The 19926-nt window shown below is 33.8% G+C and overlaps 1 protein-coding gene and 3 long non-coding RNA genes across 17 annotated transcripts; 2 read left to right on the top strand and 2 right to left on the bottom strand.

Moving 5' to 3' along the window:
* LOC148781053 (uncharacterized) lies at positions 1–1086 on the bottom strand. The gene is made up of 2 exons (XR_016061046.1): positions 708–1086; positions 1–582 (listed from the first exon to the last, which is right to left on the bottom strand). It is a non-coding gene; the product is annotated as an uncharacterized LOC148781053 (long non-coding RNA).
* Positions 1087–3476: 2390 nt separating this feature from the next.
* LOC18423487 (uncharacterized) lies at positions 3477–12924 on the top strand. Of its 14 annotated transcripts, none has more exons than XM_020674751.2 (4): positions 3477–3987; positions 8214–9867; positions 11656–11741; positions 12668–12924. In XM_020674751.2, exon 2 carries the CDS (start codon positions 8264–8266, stop codon positions 9725–9727), a length of 1464 nt encoding a protein of 487 aa, XP_020530410.2. In that variant the 5' UTR covers positions 3477–3987; positions 8214–8263; the 3' UTR covers positions 9728–9867; positions 11656–11741; positions 12668–12924. The 14 variants fall into 14 exon arrangements, with proteins under 14 accessions (XP_020530410.2, XP_020530422.1, XP_020530406.2 ...); XM_020674763.2 differs by having other exon boundaries at positions 11646–11741; XM_020674747.2 differs by having other exon boundaries at positions 8214–9886.
* Positions 12925–12987: 63 nt separating this feature from the next.
* LOC148781052 (uncharacterized) lies at positions 12988–14055 on the bottom strand. The gene is made up of 2 exons (XR_016061234.1): positions 13926–14055; positions 12988–13757 (listed from the first exon to the last, which is right to left on the bottom strand). It is a non-coding gene; the product is annotated as an uncharacterized LOC148781052 (long non-coding RNA).
* Positions 14056–18794: 4739 nt separating this feature from the next.
* LOC148781051 (uncharacterized) lies at positions 18795–19513 on the top strand. The gene is made up of 2 exons (XR_016061233.1): positions 18795–18919; positions 19054–19513. It is a non-coding gene; the product is annotated as an uncharacterized LOC148781051 (long non-coding RNA).
* The last annotated feature ends 413 nt before the right edge of the window (positions 19514–19926 follow it).

Genomic DNA, 19926 nt, shown 5'->3' with positions numbered 1-19926 from the left:
TTTTTTTTTGTAACTGTTAACTTTATTAATTGAACTGGTAGGGTACAAGAGCGTGGTTTCTCAAATCGGGACCGGGAACAAAAACTAACAAATGGGTGATTCTAACGGAAGCCTGAAAATAAAAATAAAAAAGGTAAAAGAGCTAAGGAGCGACACCGACAACACCTCCCAATGCAGCTACTTGTCTTCCACTTGGGGTGTAATCCCCGCACCTTCTTTGGCAAGGATATCCGTTGTCGCATTGCTTTCGCGCCAAATGTGACTCCAAGATATTGAAATCCTCGAATAAAGATGGGCAATTTCTTCAAAGGTATGGGCCAAAGACCACATATAGGGTACAACCTCGGAGGCCCAACAAATCACGTTGAGAGAGTCTCCTTCAACAATGAGCAGAGACATCCATCCTGTAGCATACAGACGCAGGCCTTCGAGAAGGGTGAGGGCTTCAGCAGTTTGAGCATCAGAATGACCAATAGATGAGGAGTTTTCATATAATTGTGCCATCTATAAGCTCCATTTGCTTGGGGCAAAAGACCTAGTGTTGTTATCCTTAACTCATGTGTACGAAAGGTCATTGAGTACCTGCAATAACAAGCTTGCATGAAATTATTGTACAATTTAGTCCATCTACCATTAGATACAAGAGCAGAACATGTCACACCACATTAAAATAACATAGTAACTGCAATAACATTTTCTTTGAGTACCTGCAATGACAACCAAGTTCTTCTTTTATTTCTGAGGGGTAGCCCGTATAGATGGCCGCACAATACTCAAACGCAGAAACAGGGGATTGTATATAGACTGTGAGAGCCTTGTCTGGTGGGAGTGAGAGTCCATTAAGTAGGAAGATGTACATTTCTCTAATCTGATCATACGCTTCGACTGCAAACCACCATGCAGAGATGGGTTCAGTTCTTGTTTTGGGTTTCACCAATAACGATTTTCAGTGCACTTAAGCCAGAATTTTTGGTGAAGAAGTAAGTGTCGCTTTCCATTTCTGTAAAAACCTTCCAAGTTTGAGCAATAATTTTCCAAGATTCTGAGATTCAATTTCATATTAAGTATACTAGAGCCAATTTCAAATTTCAAAGTTTGCTATCTCAAAAGGTGATTTTGGTCACTATTGAATCCATAATTTTGGAAAAGAAAATACAAATTCCTCTCACTGTTTCAATATAAGCACTTTCTTTTGTGAAACTTTTAAGTAAAAAAAAAAATACTCATTTTTTCAAAATTTAAAAGAATTTCAATAGCAGGAATCCAAACTTTCAACTCTTAAAAACACCAGCTTGCTTTTTACAAGAAGAACATATTTATGGTCTTCTAGGGAGTGCGAGATACAGCACCTAACTTCTCTAGGAATGGAAAAAGGAAAAAGTTTATATAAGGTTGCAACTTTAAAATATAGAATTACGGATGTATCTCAAAAATCTATCGGAAAATATTATTTTAATGTTAAAAAACCTTCTAATTGAGCATCTCGACATCGAGATGTATAATTATAAAAGAAAAAATGATTTTGAGTCTCAAAAATAGTACGTCTTACAACATATTATCTAGACCATCCATTTTTAAAATTTTCATATGTTTATAGATCTACTTGATTTTAACTATTTTTGGAGTTTAAAATTTTATAATTAGATATGAAAATAGATTTTGAGATAATCCTAAGAATATTTTACATCAAAATTATATATATGATCAAATTTGAAGGTGCACCTTAATTGGATTGTTTAAGGTTGCAACCTTATAGAAACCACACCCATGAAAAAAACATGCAAGGGTTTTATACGTATCCAAAGTTGACTCTTGTTTTCAAAATATTATCCTCCTATGATCTAAACTTACCAAAGCATACACCTTTAAGCATATATAAGGAGGGCATGCTTTCTATGCTTCCTCTACATCATAAAATTTTTATACTTCCCCTTATCTAACCGTCCATTATGAATGGAAGGCTAAATTTTGTACAGTCCAATCCTCTATTAAACTTATTTTGTACAGTCCAATCCTTTATTAAACTTACATTAGCGAAAAATATAAAAAAAATATTTTTGATAAAATAAAATGATCAAAATACCCTTGAAAGTTTCAAGGGGTATTTTGATCATTATATTTTTATCGAAAACTTATTTTTAATATTCTTTTATAGGTGTGCCCCAATGAGAAGATGGCACGTACCAGATTTCATAATCATAAAATTTTCATATAAAAACTACAAATAAAATACTTTGAGACGTTGGATCTAAAATCAAACAATGAATGACTCTCTTGATCAAAATTAGATAATTGATCAAAATTAGATAATTGGACGGTAGAGAAAGTATAGATCTTCTATGCTGCTCAAAAAATATGGAAACCTTTTTCCACATAATTAGACAAACACTACCCATACCTGCAGCATATTGACAATACGCCACATGTCATCTTGAATGTCCATGTTCAAATGAACACGTCACCTTGTTGGTGTGTTGCTTCGACCGCGGAATCCAATCCCAATCGGAAAAGACCGAAAAGGAATGGCACCAACAGTTGGTAAATGCCCTAAACGAGGGAGTTATGTACCCGCTGGAGCAAATATCACAGCATGCTTCTACGGGATCATACTGTACAATTGTTCTATTAGCTAAAGTGCAGGAAGATTTTGTCTCGAAATTTTGGTCTGCATTTAAAAAGCTCTCTTTCCGTTCTCTTTATCTCAGCCCGTGCGACCAAAAGTACATCAGCAACCTCTCTCTCTCACCCTATCTGAGTAAGAGCATTCTCTCCCTCCCTCTGAAAAAATAGTTGGGTATAGTTAGGGAGTCACTATCAATAAATCGGCTCACCGTTAAATTAGAAACCAATTTTTTTTATTTTAAAAAATTAGATAAAAATATCAGATAAAAAATACGGATCGGCAAAAATACTTCATATAAATATATCGTTTATATATTAAATTAGCCTAAAAAAAAATTAGAGTAAAAAACTTGGATAAATTTATAATATTAGAAATTTTATAATTCTAAAAAATAAAAATTATGTCAAAATTATCAATAACTAATTCATCCATAAAATTTTTACTAAACTAATATAATTCAGTCAATTAATTTAAATACTTTCGGGCTCTCATTCAATCATCTAATATAATACCAAAAAAATATACCCATTAAATATTTTAAGAAACATCATACCTACTTATTATATACCAAAAATAAATATACTATATAATTTTATTTATTAAATATTTTAACTATAGTAGGGTGATAAATATACTATATAAATTTATTAATTAAATATTTAAACATCACATTCAGCGGGTAATAAAAAAAAAAGAGAATTTTTTTTTTTTGTTTTTTTGTTTTCTCGTTACAATGATTTCAACTATAGTATGGGTATTGCGGTCACTCCATAACTATGATTAAAATTTTATAAATTTATTTAGTTGGAAATTGGCCCGCATAAATTTGGTTTCACGTCTGTGTTTACGGTTTAGAGAGGGAAGGAAGAAGGAAGAGAAGAAAATGGGGCTAGGCTGATAGCCATTACGGTTTATAGAGAGTGAAGATGGAAGAAGTCATCGGCTTCACAAACCCTAATGGAAGTGTTCATCGGCTTCACAAACCCTAATGGAAGTGTTCATCGGCTTCACAAACCCTAATGGAAGTGTTCATCGGCTTCACAAACCTTAATGGAAGAGGCTTAGAGAGAGAAAAGGAAGATGGTTTTTAGAGACAGAAAAAGTTTGAAGAGGTTTTTCTCTCCTTGGGATGTTGTTTGAGAGAAATTCCTAACTGATTTTTAGAGAGAGAAAAGGAAGATGGAATGGTGATTTGGGATAGTTTGAAGAGGGTTTTTCTCTCTGAGATGTTATTTGAGAGAAAGTTCTAACTTTGTAAAGAGCCCTAACTGATTTTAGAGAGAAAAAAGAAGAAGGCTTTTCATTTTCTTGGGGGAAACAGCAAGCAGAGCTGAAGGATTGGGTTTGGGAAACTAATTGCTCCTGTAAGTTTACAATTTGCACTATATTGTTTATCTTTGTTATCACATAATCAAAAACAAAATATTGATTACTCGGGCCTGTAGTCACACTCTCTGCTTCTCATTAATCTGTAAAAGACTAAGTTTTGAGCTCTAATTTGTGCCATAAACAGTATTGTCATAAAAACAATTATCACAAATGATCACAGAAATCTGCATGTGTATGATTTTCTTTACACAATGATGTACTTTACAAAGTGATTTGCTATAAACAATATTTCATTTACACAATGATTTTCCATAATAACAACTGAAATCTGCATGTATTTGTTTAAGTTGAAAAAAAAAGGGGAAAAAGAAATCATACCTTCAGTCTGCAACTGTGGCTTTGAAGAACACGGTGGGGATAAAAATTTCTATTTTAGTTTTTTTTTTAAAGAATAATTTTTTTTCAAAAGCATGAAAGTAGCAATGGCTGCAATACACAAAACAGGAAAAAAAAAAAAAATCTTTCAAAAAAAAATTGTAGGTAAAAAAAGATACAATTTTTTGGCCTGATTTAAATCGTATTATGAAAAAGGAGCGATTTTTTCCCGACATTTTAAAAAGTCTCCGTTTAAAACTGTTTCCATAAAAACGCCGAGTTTTTTAAAAATCACCTATTAAACGGCGATTTGCTGACTAATAGTCTGTACTTATTTTTCCCTGTTGTAAAGCTACTCTAAAAAAATTTAGAGCTTTGCTTTGTTTTTATGCCCTAAAAATTTGATAATATGATTTCTTTGATTCATAATATTCGATGCCCCAAATTCATGTCAAAAAGCACGTTTTCCAATCTGGGATATTCTTCTCAATTGATGAGTGTTCCTTAGATATTTCACTTTGATCCATAGTTAGCAAATTTCCGTTTAAAACATGCTCTTTTGGAATCAGTTTAGAACTCTGAGTTTTTCAAAAGATCTTCAAAAAATCACGTTTTTTTTAATAGAACCGATTTAAATCCGTACTTTATCTTTTTTGCAAAACAACATTTAAAAAAAATTCCTCCCTATAGCTGTATATCTTCTTTAACTTAATATTATGGAATATTGGTTTAAATATAAGTTCATTAACAGTGGGAGTAAATTAAAAAGCTTGACTTAACAACAACTTCTATCAAAAATTTCTCGAATGAGTTCCTTGTACTGACAAAACAAGCAATATATTCCCCAAAAAAAGTAATCAAAACAATCCTATCTCAAAATAATAGGTAGACTTAGAGGAAGAGTAACCCAATGAAAAATATATATATTTTTCTTTAAAACCAGCATTTTATAACAAGCAAGTGAGAGATTCAATGATATTAGAGATTTGGGTAGCTAGGAGTTAGATTCAAAATTGCTCAAGTATTTTGGTTTTTTTTTTTAATTTTTTATTTTATTTTTATTTTTTATATGAATAGAGAAGTTTTGATTAATTTCATATCTTACTTTTTATCTTTTATTTCATTGGTTGTACAACATAGCATTTTGGATGGACCACTATATTACATATTTGGGTCTTTGTGCTTTCTTTTAATTAATTGCAATCCCATATTGAGCAATGATTTCATGCAACGGTTGTATGAAAAATAATCATATACCTTGGTTCACAGTTCTTGTCTTTAGTATTGTTGTTATTTCATTTTATGCTCCTATGTGTTTTATGTTATGACAACATACTAAGTATTGTTGTTGGAGTTATTGAAAGTTTCAACAAAAAAATTGTCAAAGTATTACTCTAGTGACACTAGTAGAGCTATAAAATTATTGTTTAATGGCTTTAATATATCTATACAATAGTTGCAAATCATAATCTTATATTGTGTTAGATTTACATATCCGACTTTTTCACTACGTTTTTTTGAACCAAATCCGAAATATTCACGATTAGATAACTTACCTTTTTTTTTGGCGATCCCTATTTTTTACCCGATTTTTTCCTCCGACTTTTTGAAACAAAACCGAGTTATTTCTGACCTATATTTTATTTTATTTTGTTTCTAATGTTATTATGATTCAAATCAAATTCTCTTCACATTTGATAAAATATAGATCGGAAATAAATTGGTTTTGTTTCAAAAAGTCGGAGAAAGAATCGGGTAAAAAATAGGGATCGCCAAAAAATAAGGTATGTTATCTAATCGTGAATATTTCGGATTTGGTTAAAAAAAAATTCAATGAAAAAATCAGATATGTAAATCTAACACAATATAGGATTATGATTTGCAACTATTGTATAGATATATTAAAGCCATTAAACAATAATTTTATAGCTCTACTAGTGTCATTAGAGTAATACTTTGACCCTTTTTTGTTGAAATTTTCAATAACTCCAGCAACAATACCTACTATGTTGTCACAACATAAAACTCATGAGCATAAACTGAAATAACAACAATACTAAAGACAAGAACCGTATACCAAGGTATATGATTATTTTTCAAAGAAAAAATCAGAAAATGCCCCTAATATAGGAGGGACAAGAACTGTAAACCAAGGTATATGATTATTTTTCAAAGAAAAAATCAGAAAATGCCCCTAATATAGGAGGGCAGTGATTTCATGCAACAATTGTATCATAGTATAATGCAACCATACTTCTAGAAAACCATGATTGTGGTATTTGTATGACCTAAAATTTTGCACACACTCTCTTCATCTCAATAATCAATCACCAAAAAAAAAAAACAATTCAATTTGAATCCTAGATATGGTCAAAATTAGTTCCCTCCAACAATGAATCTAGGCCATTGATTTAGTGAATTTCAAGGTCTTAGCCGTTACAAACTCAGAATCATTTTTTCCTTTTTAACAATGTTCATCTATTGATAATAAAGCCATCTAAAAAATGGAAAAAAAAAAATCCTTCTAAGGCCTAGATCTAAGCATCTTATCAAAATGGACGATCTATGTTAATTGGGCTAAAAAAATATTTTTTAAGTTGCATTTTCAATTTTTTCTTTTTTTGTGATTGTTCATTAAAATGAAAAGAGTGTATATTTCAAAATTTGCATCAAACAAATGGCCCTAACATGGTTTTTGAAGATTGTTGCATCATCCTATGATACGACTGTTGCATGACATCATTGCCCTTTTATTATTCCGCGACTTGCTAACTATGCTTTGATCACGTTTGAATGGTTCTTTCACTCTGATCACCTTTGACTGGTTCTGTATCAGATCACCATTGCATGACCTGAAGATCTGGAGAAGATTTTGTTTCTAATGTTACTATGATTCAAATCAAGATCCTCTTCACATTTGATGAATGCTGCTTAGAGCCTGGCTGGCCTAGTTTCCAGACCCGACCTTTGTTTTTTCATCTTTTTCTCTATTTTATTTTCTGTAATTTTTACCTGGCCTGGCCCGTACCGGCCCTGATAGAGCTACAGTCTGCTCTCTCTCTCTCTAAAGACGGGAAGCGCGAACCGCTACTGCATTCAGGGACTTCTCACCTCTGCATCAACTCTAACCTGCACTATTCCTCTCCTTCCCCTCTTTCTCTCTCTAAACTCTGCAACCCCACCTCTCTCTCTCTCCTTCTCTTTCTCTCTCTAAACTCTGCAACTCCACCTCTCTCTCTCTCTCTCTCAATGCAAGCCCCCACCTCCACAGCTCCCTCAATCTCTTACTTCTCCTCGCGGCTCTCTCACATTTGCTCTCTCCTCAAAAGCGGGCGAATAACCCAAGCAAAGTCCCTCCTCCTCCCTCTCTCCTCTCACCGCCCCACTCTCCTCCCTTCTCTTCTCTCTCCTCCCCACCCCACCCCTCCTCGCCTCCTCCTCGACCTCTCTCTAACCTGCCTCTCTCTCTCCTCTCACCCCTCCTCCGCTCTCCAAGTGTTCTCTCTCATGAAAACCCGAAACCTTGCCCCGTCTCTCCTGACCTTCAACACCTTCCTCCTCTCTCTCTCCTCCTCTTCACTTCCCCTTTCTCTCTCTTACTCCCGCTCTCTCCTCTCTGATATACGCTCTCTCTCTCACCCGCCTTCCACTTCTTCTTACAACATTCTGATTTCTGCTCTTTGTAATCGCTCCCGGCTCTCAAGTGCTCTCTCTCTCTTCAAGGACATGCCCACTTTCTCTCTCTACCCTGACACTGTAACTTACAATTCCCTAATCCATGCATTTTGCAAGAGGGGGCTCTTAATGGAAGCTCGGGATCTTCTTGCTCGAATGAAAAAGACCGAAATTCCACCGAATCGAATCACTTATAACACCATTGTTGCAGGTTATTGCAAGCTTGGAAGAGTTAAAGAAGCTGTGAAGCTTGTGGACCTCATGTCTCAGAGCAACCAGGTTTTGCCTGATAACTGGACTTATAACACACTATTGAGTGGTCTCTGTGACCAAGGGAAGATTGATGACGCCATTAAACTCAGAGATGACATGATGGGTAAGCTCAGAACTCCTCCTGATGCTGTAACTTATAACACCATTATTAGTTCTTGCTTCTGTTGGGGTCAGAGCAATCGTGCTTTCGAGGTTTTCAAAGAGATGGTTTCGAAAGGGGTGGCTCCTAACTCTGTAACTTACAATATTCTGGTTAATGGTTTGTGTAAAGATGGGAAGTTTGATTCGGCAAATGCATTGTTGAAAAAAATGGTTGGTGATGGTTTCTTGCCTGATTCTGTATTATACAACACTCTGATAGATGGGTATTGTAAAAGTGGCGGACTGATTGAAGCTTTTAAGCTATTGGATGAGATGGTATCAAAAGGATTGAGAATGGATACTTTCACTTTCAATACTCTTCTCAATTGTCTATGCGAGGGGAAGAGAGTAGATGATGCATATGATATGCTGGTTTCTTCGCATGAAAAGGGATTTGTTTCTGATGAAGTTAGCTATGGAACTGTGATAAATGGGTTTTGTGAGAAAGAAAGTGTGGATAAAGCTATGGTTGTTTGGGATGAGTTGATGAAAAATGAGATTTTTCCAAGTGTTTCCACCTTCAATTCGATCATTAAGTGTCTCTGCAAATTGGGTCGGACCAGTGATGCCATGTCGAAGTTCAAAGAGATGTTGGAGAGAGGATTGGTTCCTGATGGTACCACTTATAATACTCTCATCCATGGCTTTTGCAGAGAGGGAAGACTGGAGGAAGCCTTTCAGTTTCATAACCAGGTGGTCGAGAAGTCTTTCAAGCCCGATGTGATCACGTGCAATATTTTGATTCATGGGCTTTGTAATAGGCGGATGGTGGATAAGGGTATTAAGCTTTTTGGAATGTGGGTTTCTAGAGGAAAGACTGTGGATGCCATTACCTATAACATATTGATTAGAGGGCTCTGTTATGAAGGCAGGATTGAAGATGCAATAAAGCTTTTTGAGGAAATGAGGGAGAAGAAATTGGGTCCTGATAAATTTTCTTATAATGCAATTCTTCGTGGGTTATCTAGAGCTGGAAGAAAAGAAGAGGCAGAGAATCTGTTTAGGAAGATGATAGAGAGTGGAGTTTTACCAGACCAGATTACCTATGCAGTATTGGGAAAGTCTCACTCTAAGGAATCTAAGCATGATAGCCAATGCCTAGATGAAGAGTCGGAATCCAAGTTTTATGAAAATAACATCAAAAAATTATGTAGTGAGGGTAGGTTTGAGGAAGCAAAATATGTTATGGAAGAATTGGTGCATAAGGGCCTCTCAATACCTAGCTCCACATATGTAGCTTTGATGGATGGGTTCATCAATAAACAGAATAGAATTGTGGAGGAGGGGTATAAGATAGCATTGTGTGATTAAAGCTTGCTCTAATTCTCATGGAACTCAGAGGGGCTACCATACTGAAGGAGCTTGGAAATTGCAGAAATTTGGTTCTTCAAGGCATTCAAAGGTTGCATTCACTTCTCAAAAGTTGCGGTGGTGACCTTGATGACTGTCAGGTATCTTTGAAAATTTCAGGTATTCTTGAAAATTTATATTATGTGATTTTTTGGCCATGAATTAGTGCTGGTTCATTGTTTAGTAGCATATCTTGTTTGTACATCGATGGTTTTGAATGTTGTGGGAAATGAATCTGTGAAATGCTTACTGGAACATGAAATAACCATTTATTCCTCAAAGAGGATATGTACCTTCCTTGTTAAATAAAAGTTAGCTGTAATTTGGTTTGTTAATGTATAGTAGATACTTCATTTTTTTAAGTTAACAAGCTGTGTAGATACTTTCATCTGCTGCAAGAGAGGAAAAATCTTTGGTAATCATGAGAAAACCTATGAAGAGTGATTCTTTTGTGGATCTTCCAAACAGGGCATTTGTGGCTTGCATAAGTGCCAATTACCGTTCAAGGTCTGCAACTAACTGGGCCTTAAGCTTATCTGTATTTATATCACCCCCTGGGTTTTTTTTTCCACGCTAAGTGAAGACCATAGCTGAGATCCCATGTGATTTTCATGAAGAATTGCATATTCTTTCTCATATATTGTTACTCAGAGGGCTTAAAATTTTGGATTTGTCTTGTGTTAAGCTGAGGAATCATCATGATAATGAATGGCTGCAAGAAGTAAATGATCCAATGGAATGAGAATTTGCTCGAGCATGTTAGGAGTCGAAAAAACCTCCTGGACAATGAATGGAGTGATATGGTTATGGGGAGAGAAAAGGGTGGATGAAGAGGAAGAAATCATACTGGAAAAATTGATGGGAAAAAATTGAAATGGAACATTTGCCGTATAGCTGAGAAACTCATGGTGGATCTTGCATATTTTCAAGAGAAAATGATAAGTCGTTAAATGGTCACCTATGAGATATAATGACATTTTTATGCATTGTCAATTTTTAGAGTGACCATGGAAATGGATTTAACATGATGGACAGTAATAAACTCATTACTGTCAAAATTTCAACATGGAAATAACCATTGAAAGATGGAGGTGTATGGATAACAGGACAAACTGACAAACATTGAGCCATAAGATAGGTAAGGCCAAGTTTGGGTTGGGAACATGAGCCCTAGTTTGTATTAGGCAGCTTGGACCACTTGTCTGATTCTTGGGCCATTGTTTTCACTATGTTTTGAAAATTAGTTACAGATGCAACTTTTGGTAAAATGAACTATTTAAGATTAGATTTTGTAGTTTGCTCTAGTGTATTGTGATTGATGTACTTGATACTTAATAAAAGGTTGAACTTTTGGGTTCATTAGCGACAAGTTATTGTTATCCCACAATCAAGAAGGAAATAAACAACTAGTTGCTATCCCTCCAGGACACACTGATATTGGCCGTCATGGCCAATTGAAGGTCAAAGTTCATTGGATTGTGAAAGTTTTTCTTTTTTCAAAATTTTGTACTTTAGTTTTCATATTTGAATCAGCTAGCTAATTGTTTATAGGTAAAGGGGGTTGTGAGTCAATAGAAGATTACCGTCCCACTCAACAGAGAGTTGGATTTCAGGGCTCACACCTTAATGAGGATTGGAACTGCAGGTTTTTGGTTAAAATAGGAGGCTTCATAACATGATATTTCTAAATTATTTATAGGTAAATGCTGGTAATCTTCTATTGACTCAAATCCAATTATTTATAGGTAAAGGCATGTAAAACGGTACTTTTTTTACGAACGTAGGTTCTGGGTAGTTTCACAAGATTAAATCCATGAAAGTTGTAGTTTTGCATTATTTTTATCATTTGGTTGGTGAATTTCTCCTAATAATGCATCAGGTTTGTGTAGAGGATTTGGGTGGTTGGGACCAGACAGGGTTCCATCTTTTGGAGTCAGATTTGAAACCTATGAACTTTTGACTGGTTCTCATAAAGGTATGTTCTCGTTTGTCTGATATATCTATGTTCTCTCTGGAAGTTAAGTTTTCTCAGATATACCCTGTCAAAGTTAGAATTATATATGTTCCATAATGTCAATTTATGTGCATAAAGTGATCTTATCTACTTTATATTGCAGTCTGTCTATTTATGAAGGAAAATGTGATCGTATTTACTTTGTATTGCGCTTATTATCTTTTGGAAAAACAAGAAGTGAGCAATTCCATGCACTAAAAAATGTTAGGTCAAACGAATGGCATCATTTTCTTGAAATCCTAGCTATTCGATGCATTTTTTATGCCAAAATTACATCTTATGATAAAATTTGATGGTGCACCTTACTTTGATGGTTTATGGTTGCAACCTTTATGTAAACCACACCTTAATAAAAACATTCTAATTTATTTTAAGAGAAATCAAATCATGTGTGGAGCACGTGGATTCCACTAGTAGATCCAAAGGACAAATAAGATTTAACTCATTAATGATTAATCACTATTTTAATAAAATAAATCTTGACAATGGATTATCAAATATTTGGCGGTGTCACTCAAAATTATTTGAAATAAACTTATAGGTAGTTTTACATATAAGTTTATTCTTTGGGAAATTTATTTTTATGTTATTTAAAGTAACTTGCTGAAAATGACTGGTTTTAGTCACTCAAAATTATTCCGAAATAAACTTATAGGTAGTTTTACGTATAAGTTTATCTTTTGGGAAATTTATTTCTATGTTATTCAAAGTAACTTGCTGCAAATGACTGGTTTTAGCATGAAACAACTAAAAATAGTTGAAAAATGTTGAAAAAGTAAAATAATTAAATGACATTATATATAATGCGAGGTATGTACCCATGTAACAAGATACATTTAGGTCTTTATGAAAGTTAATATATATATTTTTTACTTATTGATATGAAGATTTGATGGAGGAATGAAGATTCCTAAAGAAACATGAGGGCATGCTGCAGAGGCAGAATATGAGGCCAGTGAAGAAGAACTGATTTACCAGGTTGATTATTGTGGAGTAAGAACCCATCCTACTCCGAACCGTAGTCCTTTTCTTTTTTTATGTCACCAAATTCAAATACAAACTCTTGGATTCTCCACATCTTGTGCTTATATCTTGTCTATAAAATTACTGGAGATGAGAAAATATGAAGTTTCTATGTTTCAAATGCAAGTAACAACAACTCTCTCCCCCACACGTGCACACATTTTTAGGAACTGTACGTTGTCTATTGGTGAGAATTATACCAGTGCATGGATTCATCCAAATAAGAGTTGCATTACACCAGAAAATACAATGTTAAACCAATGGAATGAGCAAAGCTTGATAAGATAGTGCACTGACCTCAACGATATGAATTTGAATGGGAAGTAGATCTTCAACTATCAAAAACGACACAACGAAAGCATTCCGTTCGTGTATTGTTTCCCTACATTTCTATACCTGTCTAATTGCACATTGTAATTCTCAATTACATCCTCAAATACTATGCTTGAAAAAAAAATCAGATATGTCTTCAAAAAAGAGTTGTTTCACTTCTGCAACCTGTGAGGCATTTATTTGAAGCAGGTCCTTGAAGACCACCAGAGGGTTATGCCAGTTAGTCCCATCTTTACTATTAGTCAAAGCACTAATGTGACTCAACCATCTCATCCAATGGAGAGTCTCTTTCTGGGTACTCAATAGCAGATTTTACACTGGCAATTGCAGCCGTGAAACTTCAGTCTTCATGTATTTTGCTGATGAGGTGAGAGAAACATGCTTTTGGGTTCAGGGAGAGACTGGTCTCTCTCTCTCTTTAACAACGGGAGGGATTGGAGTTTGAAGGCAAAGGAATTGCTGAAACCAAGCAGGCCTTTCTGAATATTATGTCATGGCTCCGGACAAGCCTGATTTATAGACATGGTTTTCAAAAATTTTGGGAAACCAACATTGGGAGGAGCCAATCTGTCCCTTTTTTGGTACCAGTAGTGGAGAGCAACAGGAATAAAGCCTTCCCACCTGCACAAAAATCAATATTAGATATCGGAGAACATTTCAGACGAAAATCCGAATATTTTTATTTCAACAAAATGATTTAATCGAAATTGTAGGGCAATGGATAATAGCAGGGACATAAGAATCGTCAAGGATTCGGAGGGTGTATGATCCAGGTCTAATGGAACGAACCTAGTAAAAATAATGTGCATAAGAGTTTATGCACAAAGGAATTTTCAAATTCATACGTTTTGAGAACTGGGAGATGAGGGCAGGAGATGGGGGCAGTGGTATGCGATTCAATTGCTAGTTTGTTACCCACAGTTTGGATGGGTTTGGCATTTTGTAAAGCAAAAAGATCAAATTTGTAAAATCAAAACAAAGAAAATATAATTGGGTGGTTAACGGTTTCAAAATTTTAAACTTCGGGTACAAGGGATTTTGGTGAACCAAAGAACTAATAGGGATGTAAATTTTAGGGAGTGGGGTTGAGGTTATTTTACCAAAAAAAAAATAGTTGGGGGAGGTTGTGGGGTTGAGGTCATTTTACCTAAAAAAAAAGGTTGGGGGAGGTTGTCTAGAAAGTTTGTCTTAACGGGGTTTTGTAATTTTCCCTTTTATATATGCATCCGTATAAAGTTGAGTTTTTAAACAATCAAAGTCAGGTGCACCTTCAAATGGTATCGAAAGATGCTTGTTTCGACACTAGAAATATTTATGATGGCTTGAAAATTTATTCATTTCTAGTTATAAAATTTAAAACTTCAATAGGTGTAGATTGAGTAAATATATGAACACTTAGAAATCTTGAAAATTGAAGGTCCAAAAATACATTACAAGATGTACTATTTCTAAGACTTCAAATCTATTTTTTCTCATAATGTATTTTTGGACCTTCAATTTTCAAGATTTTTAAGAAAACTTTGAGTTCCAGCAGGCGACACACTTACTACCGCCCAATATAAACTTTGATAGACAATAGTGATTGTGACTTTGTATTGAAAGTAAATGACCTCTTTATACAATTTTATTTTTTTTACTTTTTTTTTAAAAAAAGCACGCGGATTAATGTCCACGTTTTGTTGCTTGTATAATTAATAAATGGAGATATACGTTTTTTTTACCCTATAAAATTAGGGATGTGGTTAGCATGCGGCCAAGCCCGCACATGTATAAATGCGAGCTTGGCAATAAATATATACTAGCTTAGGGATGGGGGGTATATGACAGATAAGTTTCAAAGTATTGAATAATGGAAATGGGTTTAGACTGGAGAAGTCGAAAAAGAAGTATGCACCCGTATAAGTTCGCATGGAACATAGAGAAACATGATATCTTAGAAGCAATGGTTTAAAATACGGATCAGTGCTTCGGATCGAACACCCTAAAAACTCATCCAGATCGGTGAATCGGCGATTCGGATCGATAACTGACCTACTCGGTTGGATTAAGCTTTAAAAAAAATCTACAAAAATGATTAAAATTCATTATAAATGTTTTTTAGGAATCCAATAAGAAATGAGAGTACTACATTTAACTTTTATATTTTTCATCAATATACGAATATTGAGATGTTATTTTTCTGTATGAACTTATGTTTACCATTAAATTTACATCACACAAAAGAAAAATTATCGAATTATCATGGATGGAGTATATAATCATATATGGACTACAATAAAGAATGGATTAAATCGATGAAAAAATGGCCACCAAAATCTTGAATTAGTGGAAAACCCTAAATTATTACAACCTAACTAATTATAATCCAAAATTATTACAACTAATTAACTATAATATTATATACTTAAATTAAAATTGTTGGTTTATATTTTATAGTTTATTTTATTATACAAATTTAAAATGTATTATTGATAATTGTAAGAAAAAATAGTACATTACATAATTTATCGTACAAATAAATTGCAAGAAAAAATAGTACATTATATTTTATAGTTTATTTTATTATATTAATTTAAAATGTCTTATTGACAATTGTAAGAAAAAATAGTACATCACATAACTTATAATACAAATAAATTAAAATAAATAAAATAAAATATTTGGTTATCAATGTAGAAATAAATTCTAAAGTGGTATGAGTTAGTGTTATTTTTCTCTCTTAAAATATCCTCTAAACTAATATTTTTTTATATTCAATAAACTAGAATTAGTATTATTTTTGTTTTTTAATGTCTATGAGCTAGTACTAATTTTTAATCTCAATTAACTACTTAATTAATTATTAATCATATAATGAAATAATCCCGTGAGATAATAACCTAATAGAATTTTTATGTTTTATTTGGGCAAGTAAATTTAGACTTTTTTGTTGGAAGATAGGGGTGGTGAGCACCTAATTATTATTTCTAAGAATTTTTTCATTTTTTTATCAGATAATTTAATTACCACCACCGAGTCGACTCGTTGTTTTTTAAGTCCCTGATTATAACTATTAATTATAATATAGTATTATAATATAAAATCAAAATAATTTAAAAATGTTAAAAATAACTTTCATATAATTTAAAAATAATTTAGCGTATATAAAATAATTATATTGACATAAATTTAACATAATTATATTTAAGTTATTCACATAAACAAACAACAATTTCATATAATTATGTTTTTTTTTTAAATTATTATATAGCATTTTATTTTTGGAATTATATGTAATTAAAGATTATATGTACTTTATATTTATATATCATAAAATATATATATATATATATATATATATATATATATATAATCTTAAAAAGGATTAAATCTTAAAAATAAATAAATATAATTAATCTTAAAAAGAATTATAGACTATTTCATTTGATAGATGTCATTGTATAAGAGAGAGATCCATTTATAAAATATTTAATTTATACACCATTATACATATAAGAGAGAGAGGTATTTATAAAGTAAGTAATTTACTTTATAGTATGTAATTTATTTTATACATATAAAATATATAATTTACTTTAGAGCGAGAGCTATTTATAAAATATGTAATTTACTTTATACATATACACCATTATTACCACTATACATATGAGAGAGAGCTATTTATAAAAATCTCAATCACACTGTTTGATGAGAATTATCCCCCATCAAACTTTTGAAGAAGATTTACATGGTATAAATTGTACGTGGTTGCTGCAAGTGCGTTGGCTAGTGCGTGACATATGCAACTCATAAGATATATGTTATATGGTCCCCGTGGATCACGGTTGACATTGTATGCCCCTGAAGTTTTAAAAATTCAAAAGCTTTTGAAAGTTTGAAGAAGCTATTACTGTAATTCAAAAGCTTTTGAAAGTTTGAAGAAGCTATTACTGTTTGGTGGGATAGCTTTTGAAAGTTTGAAGAAGCTATTACTGTAATTCAAAAGCTTTTGAAAGTTTGAAGAAGCTATTACTGTTTGATGGGAATTATCCCACATCGAACATACATGGTATAAATTGTGTGGTTGCTACCCAATGTTGTGAGTGTGCTAGCAGGTGTGTGATGTGTGCAACTCATGTTGTAGTGACGGTTCACCTCTAGACATGTTCAATCTCTGGTTATAATCGAGAATCGGCACGGGATTATTGATTTTTGGGTCAAATCGAGGCCGATTCCATGCTACTCATGTCGATTTATCCGTTACAAATCGCTGGTTCGCCTCTAGACACGCTCAATTTCTGGTTATAATCTGGGCGATTTGCCTCTAGACACGCTCGAGTTCTGGTTATACTTGAGAATCGGCATGGGATTACCGATTCCTGAGTTGAATCGGGGCCGATTCCGTGCCGACTCCGGCGATTTTTAAACCACTACTTAGGAGTCAATCTACATTTTTCATTGTTTAACCCATACTGAAACCTATTTATAAACCAGTCGACAAATCTCTGAATGCACAAATTAAACTTGAACTTTTAGCTGGAGTTTGTCCAATTGACAAATCTCTGAATGCACAAATCAAACTTGGACTTTTAACTGGAGTTTGTCTTTGGAAAGCTTTGACTAATAAACTATAGTCGTAAAATCCAAGTTTTTTGACTAATATAATGCCAAAGGAACTCTCAGAGATGGAAGGATTTATCCCATAAATTTGACATTATTTACCGGAGACACTTGAGAACCTAGGAGTTCAAATCTATATGGAGCACTAGAAAATTAACATAAATTTGACATTATTTACCAGAGACAGTTGAGAAGCTAGGAGTTCAAATCTATATGGAGCACTAGAAAATTAACCAGAGTGTGACTCGTGTGTCAGAGAAAAGTGAAAGAAATTCTATTCTGTAATTGGGGTTTTGGACAAAGGATGTTTGGGCCTGAGGTGCTTTCAGGTTTGAGAAGGAAGTATTGCTTAGGATTCAAGAGCCTTCTAACAAGGTTGAGGGCATTCTCCGAGTACTTCTGTGGTTTCCTATTATTAGCTGAAGGTGATTTTATGAATATCAGTTTGTGGGTGCAAGGCAAGGCTCTGTTCCCTTGAGATTAGCTAGCGATTGGGTGTCCATTCATTATGTCCTTAGGGAGCCCAATGAGATAGTTGACTCTTTGGCAAGTTTGGTAGTTAGAGAAAAGTTTGACCTTTGGAATCTTATTTCACTCCATCAACAGATATCCTATATTGTGAATTGTACCTCCTGATACCTCCATTTTGTGTATCGTGATGATATGCTGTCGATTATATGAATGAAATGCTATAATGGCACACATAAAAGAAAAGAGATGCTAGTTTTCATTCAGAAAGCAATATTTTAAACTGAGGACAGGCGAAATGTAATTCCTAAATGCAAAAGACACCAGAGCACCTATGCTATCGAAGGAAAAATGCAACTGGATGAGGTTGTCAAGAGAAGTGCTTAGAATCCCATACCAAACAGTATGTGATATACACTCGTGAACTATGTCATCTTACTCCGGATTCTATGGACATAGAATACCCTGGTCACTAATGTGTATCACTTTTTTCAGGGGTAGTTTTCATTATTTGTCAAGAGCACATGTGGAATATATGCCCTTTTGGTGTAAATGCTTCAGTAAGGCTCATGTCGAAAACAAAAATGTGTCAGCACAACCAAACGACTCCCTCCCAATGACGATTTGTACCTGTGGGCAAAATGGCATTTAAGTCGGTTGGAAACAGAAGTTCTCGATCAATGATGTATTTTATCAGTGTGTATACAAACATCTGGGTATGTATATACAGATTTTGATGGTGTGTGTGTGTCAGATTCTAATGAGATCATTAACATGTCCTACAACATCTTATGCACAGCATGGAGAATGTCCATTGTCTGAGCATTCACAATACCTAACTTTGGTGCAGGTTGGAGACTTTGAAATGCACCTGAGGCAGAACATTGGAAATACAAAGGTTCCTGCTCCTTCCCCTATTGTGTCACCTTCAATTCCTCCGCCTGTTCCAACTAAACCCATGGTTGAATCGGTTCCTGCTACTGCTCCATCTGTCACACAAAAAGCCCCTCCAGTTGCTTCCAGTCCATTCTCTAATGTTTCCTCAAAAGTCTCAAAGTGATGGATCAAATGCATATGTTATAGTGGCTTCTCCAACTGTATGATCAATTAGATAATTAAATTTTCAAAGAAAAAAATTGTCACTCTCTTTCCATTGTAATTTTATGCCTTGTATCTGTGTTGGTTTTGTAAGTTCAGGTTGGGAAATTTCGAACCGGAAGAACTGTGAAAGGAAAAGCTGTTGGTTATGGGGATCCTCTCATTGCTGTCTTGCCTTCTTTTCATGGTATAAAAGTGATTTTAATTTTGTCCATTCATTCTCCTTGGTAGTTCACGTTTGAGGTTTTGTGGATTTTCCTTATTTGTTCAACCATTTGAGCATTCAAAATGCACAACTTAATGTCCTACAAGAAGAGAGCGAATAATATGATGGAGGGGAGCTTGATTTAATTATTGAATTTAGGAGGTCCTCCAAATTCATGTAGATTGAAGCTGGGCTCTTGGTAGCCTTCAAGATTTTCAAGTTTTCATAAATCTATTTGATCTACACTATTTTTAATGTTTTAAATTTTATAATTAAAGATAAAAACATATTTTCAAGCTGTTACAAAAATTTTCAGTATTGAAATCACATTTTTTGTCGCTATTTGAAGGTGTATTTTATTTTGATTGTTTAGAGCCTCAGCTCTATACACACTGTACCCAAAAAAGAAAAAAAAAAAAA

The sequence above is a fragment of the Amborella trichopoda genome, chromosome 8 (assembly GCF_054954075.1).
Source record: "Amborella trichopoda isolate Santa Cruz 75 chromosome 8, AtrichopodaSantaCruz75HAP2 v2.0, whole genome shotgun sequence".
NCBI classification, from domain to species: domain Eukaryota; kingdom Viridiplantae; phylum Streptophyta; class Magnoliopsida; order Amborellales; family Amborellaceae; genus Amborella; species Amborella trichopoda.
Note: the sequence above shows the minus strand (reverse complement) of the source record. Positions and strands in the feature narration are given on the sequence as shown.

Bases quoted from the DNA above. Each gene is read 5' to 3' on its own strand.
- LOC18423487 (XM_088874490.1), top strand. From the start codon at position 7,217: ATGATTCAAATCAAGATCCTCTTCACATTTGATGAATGCTGCTTAGAG.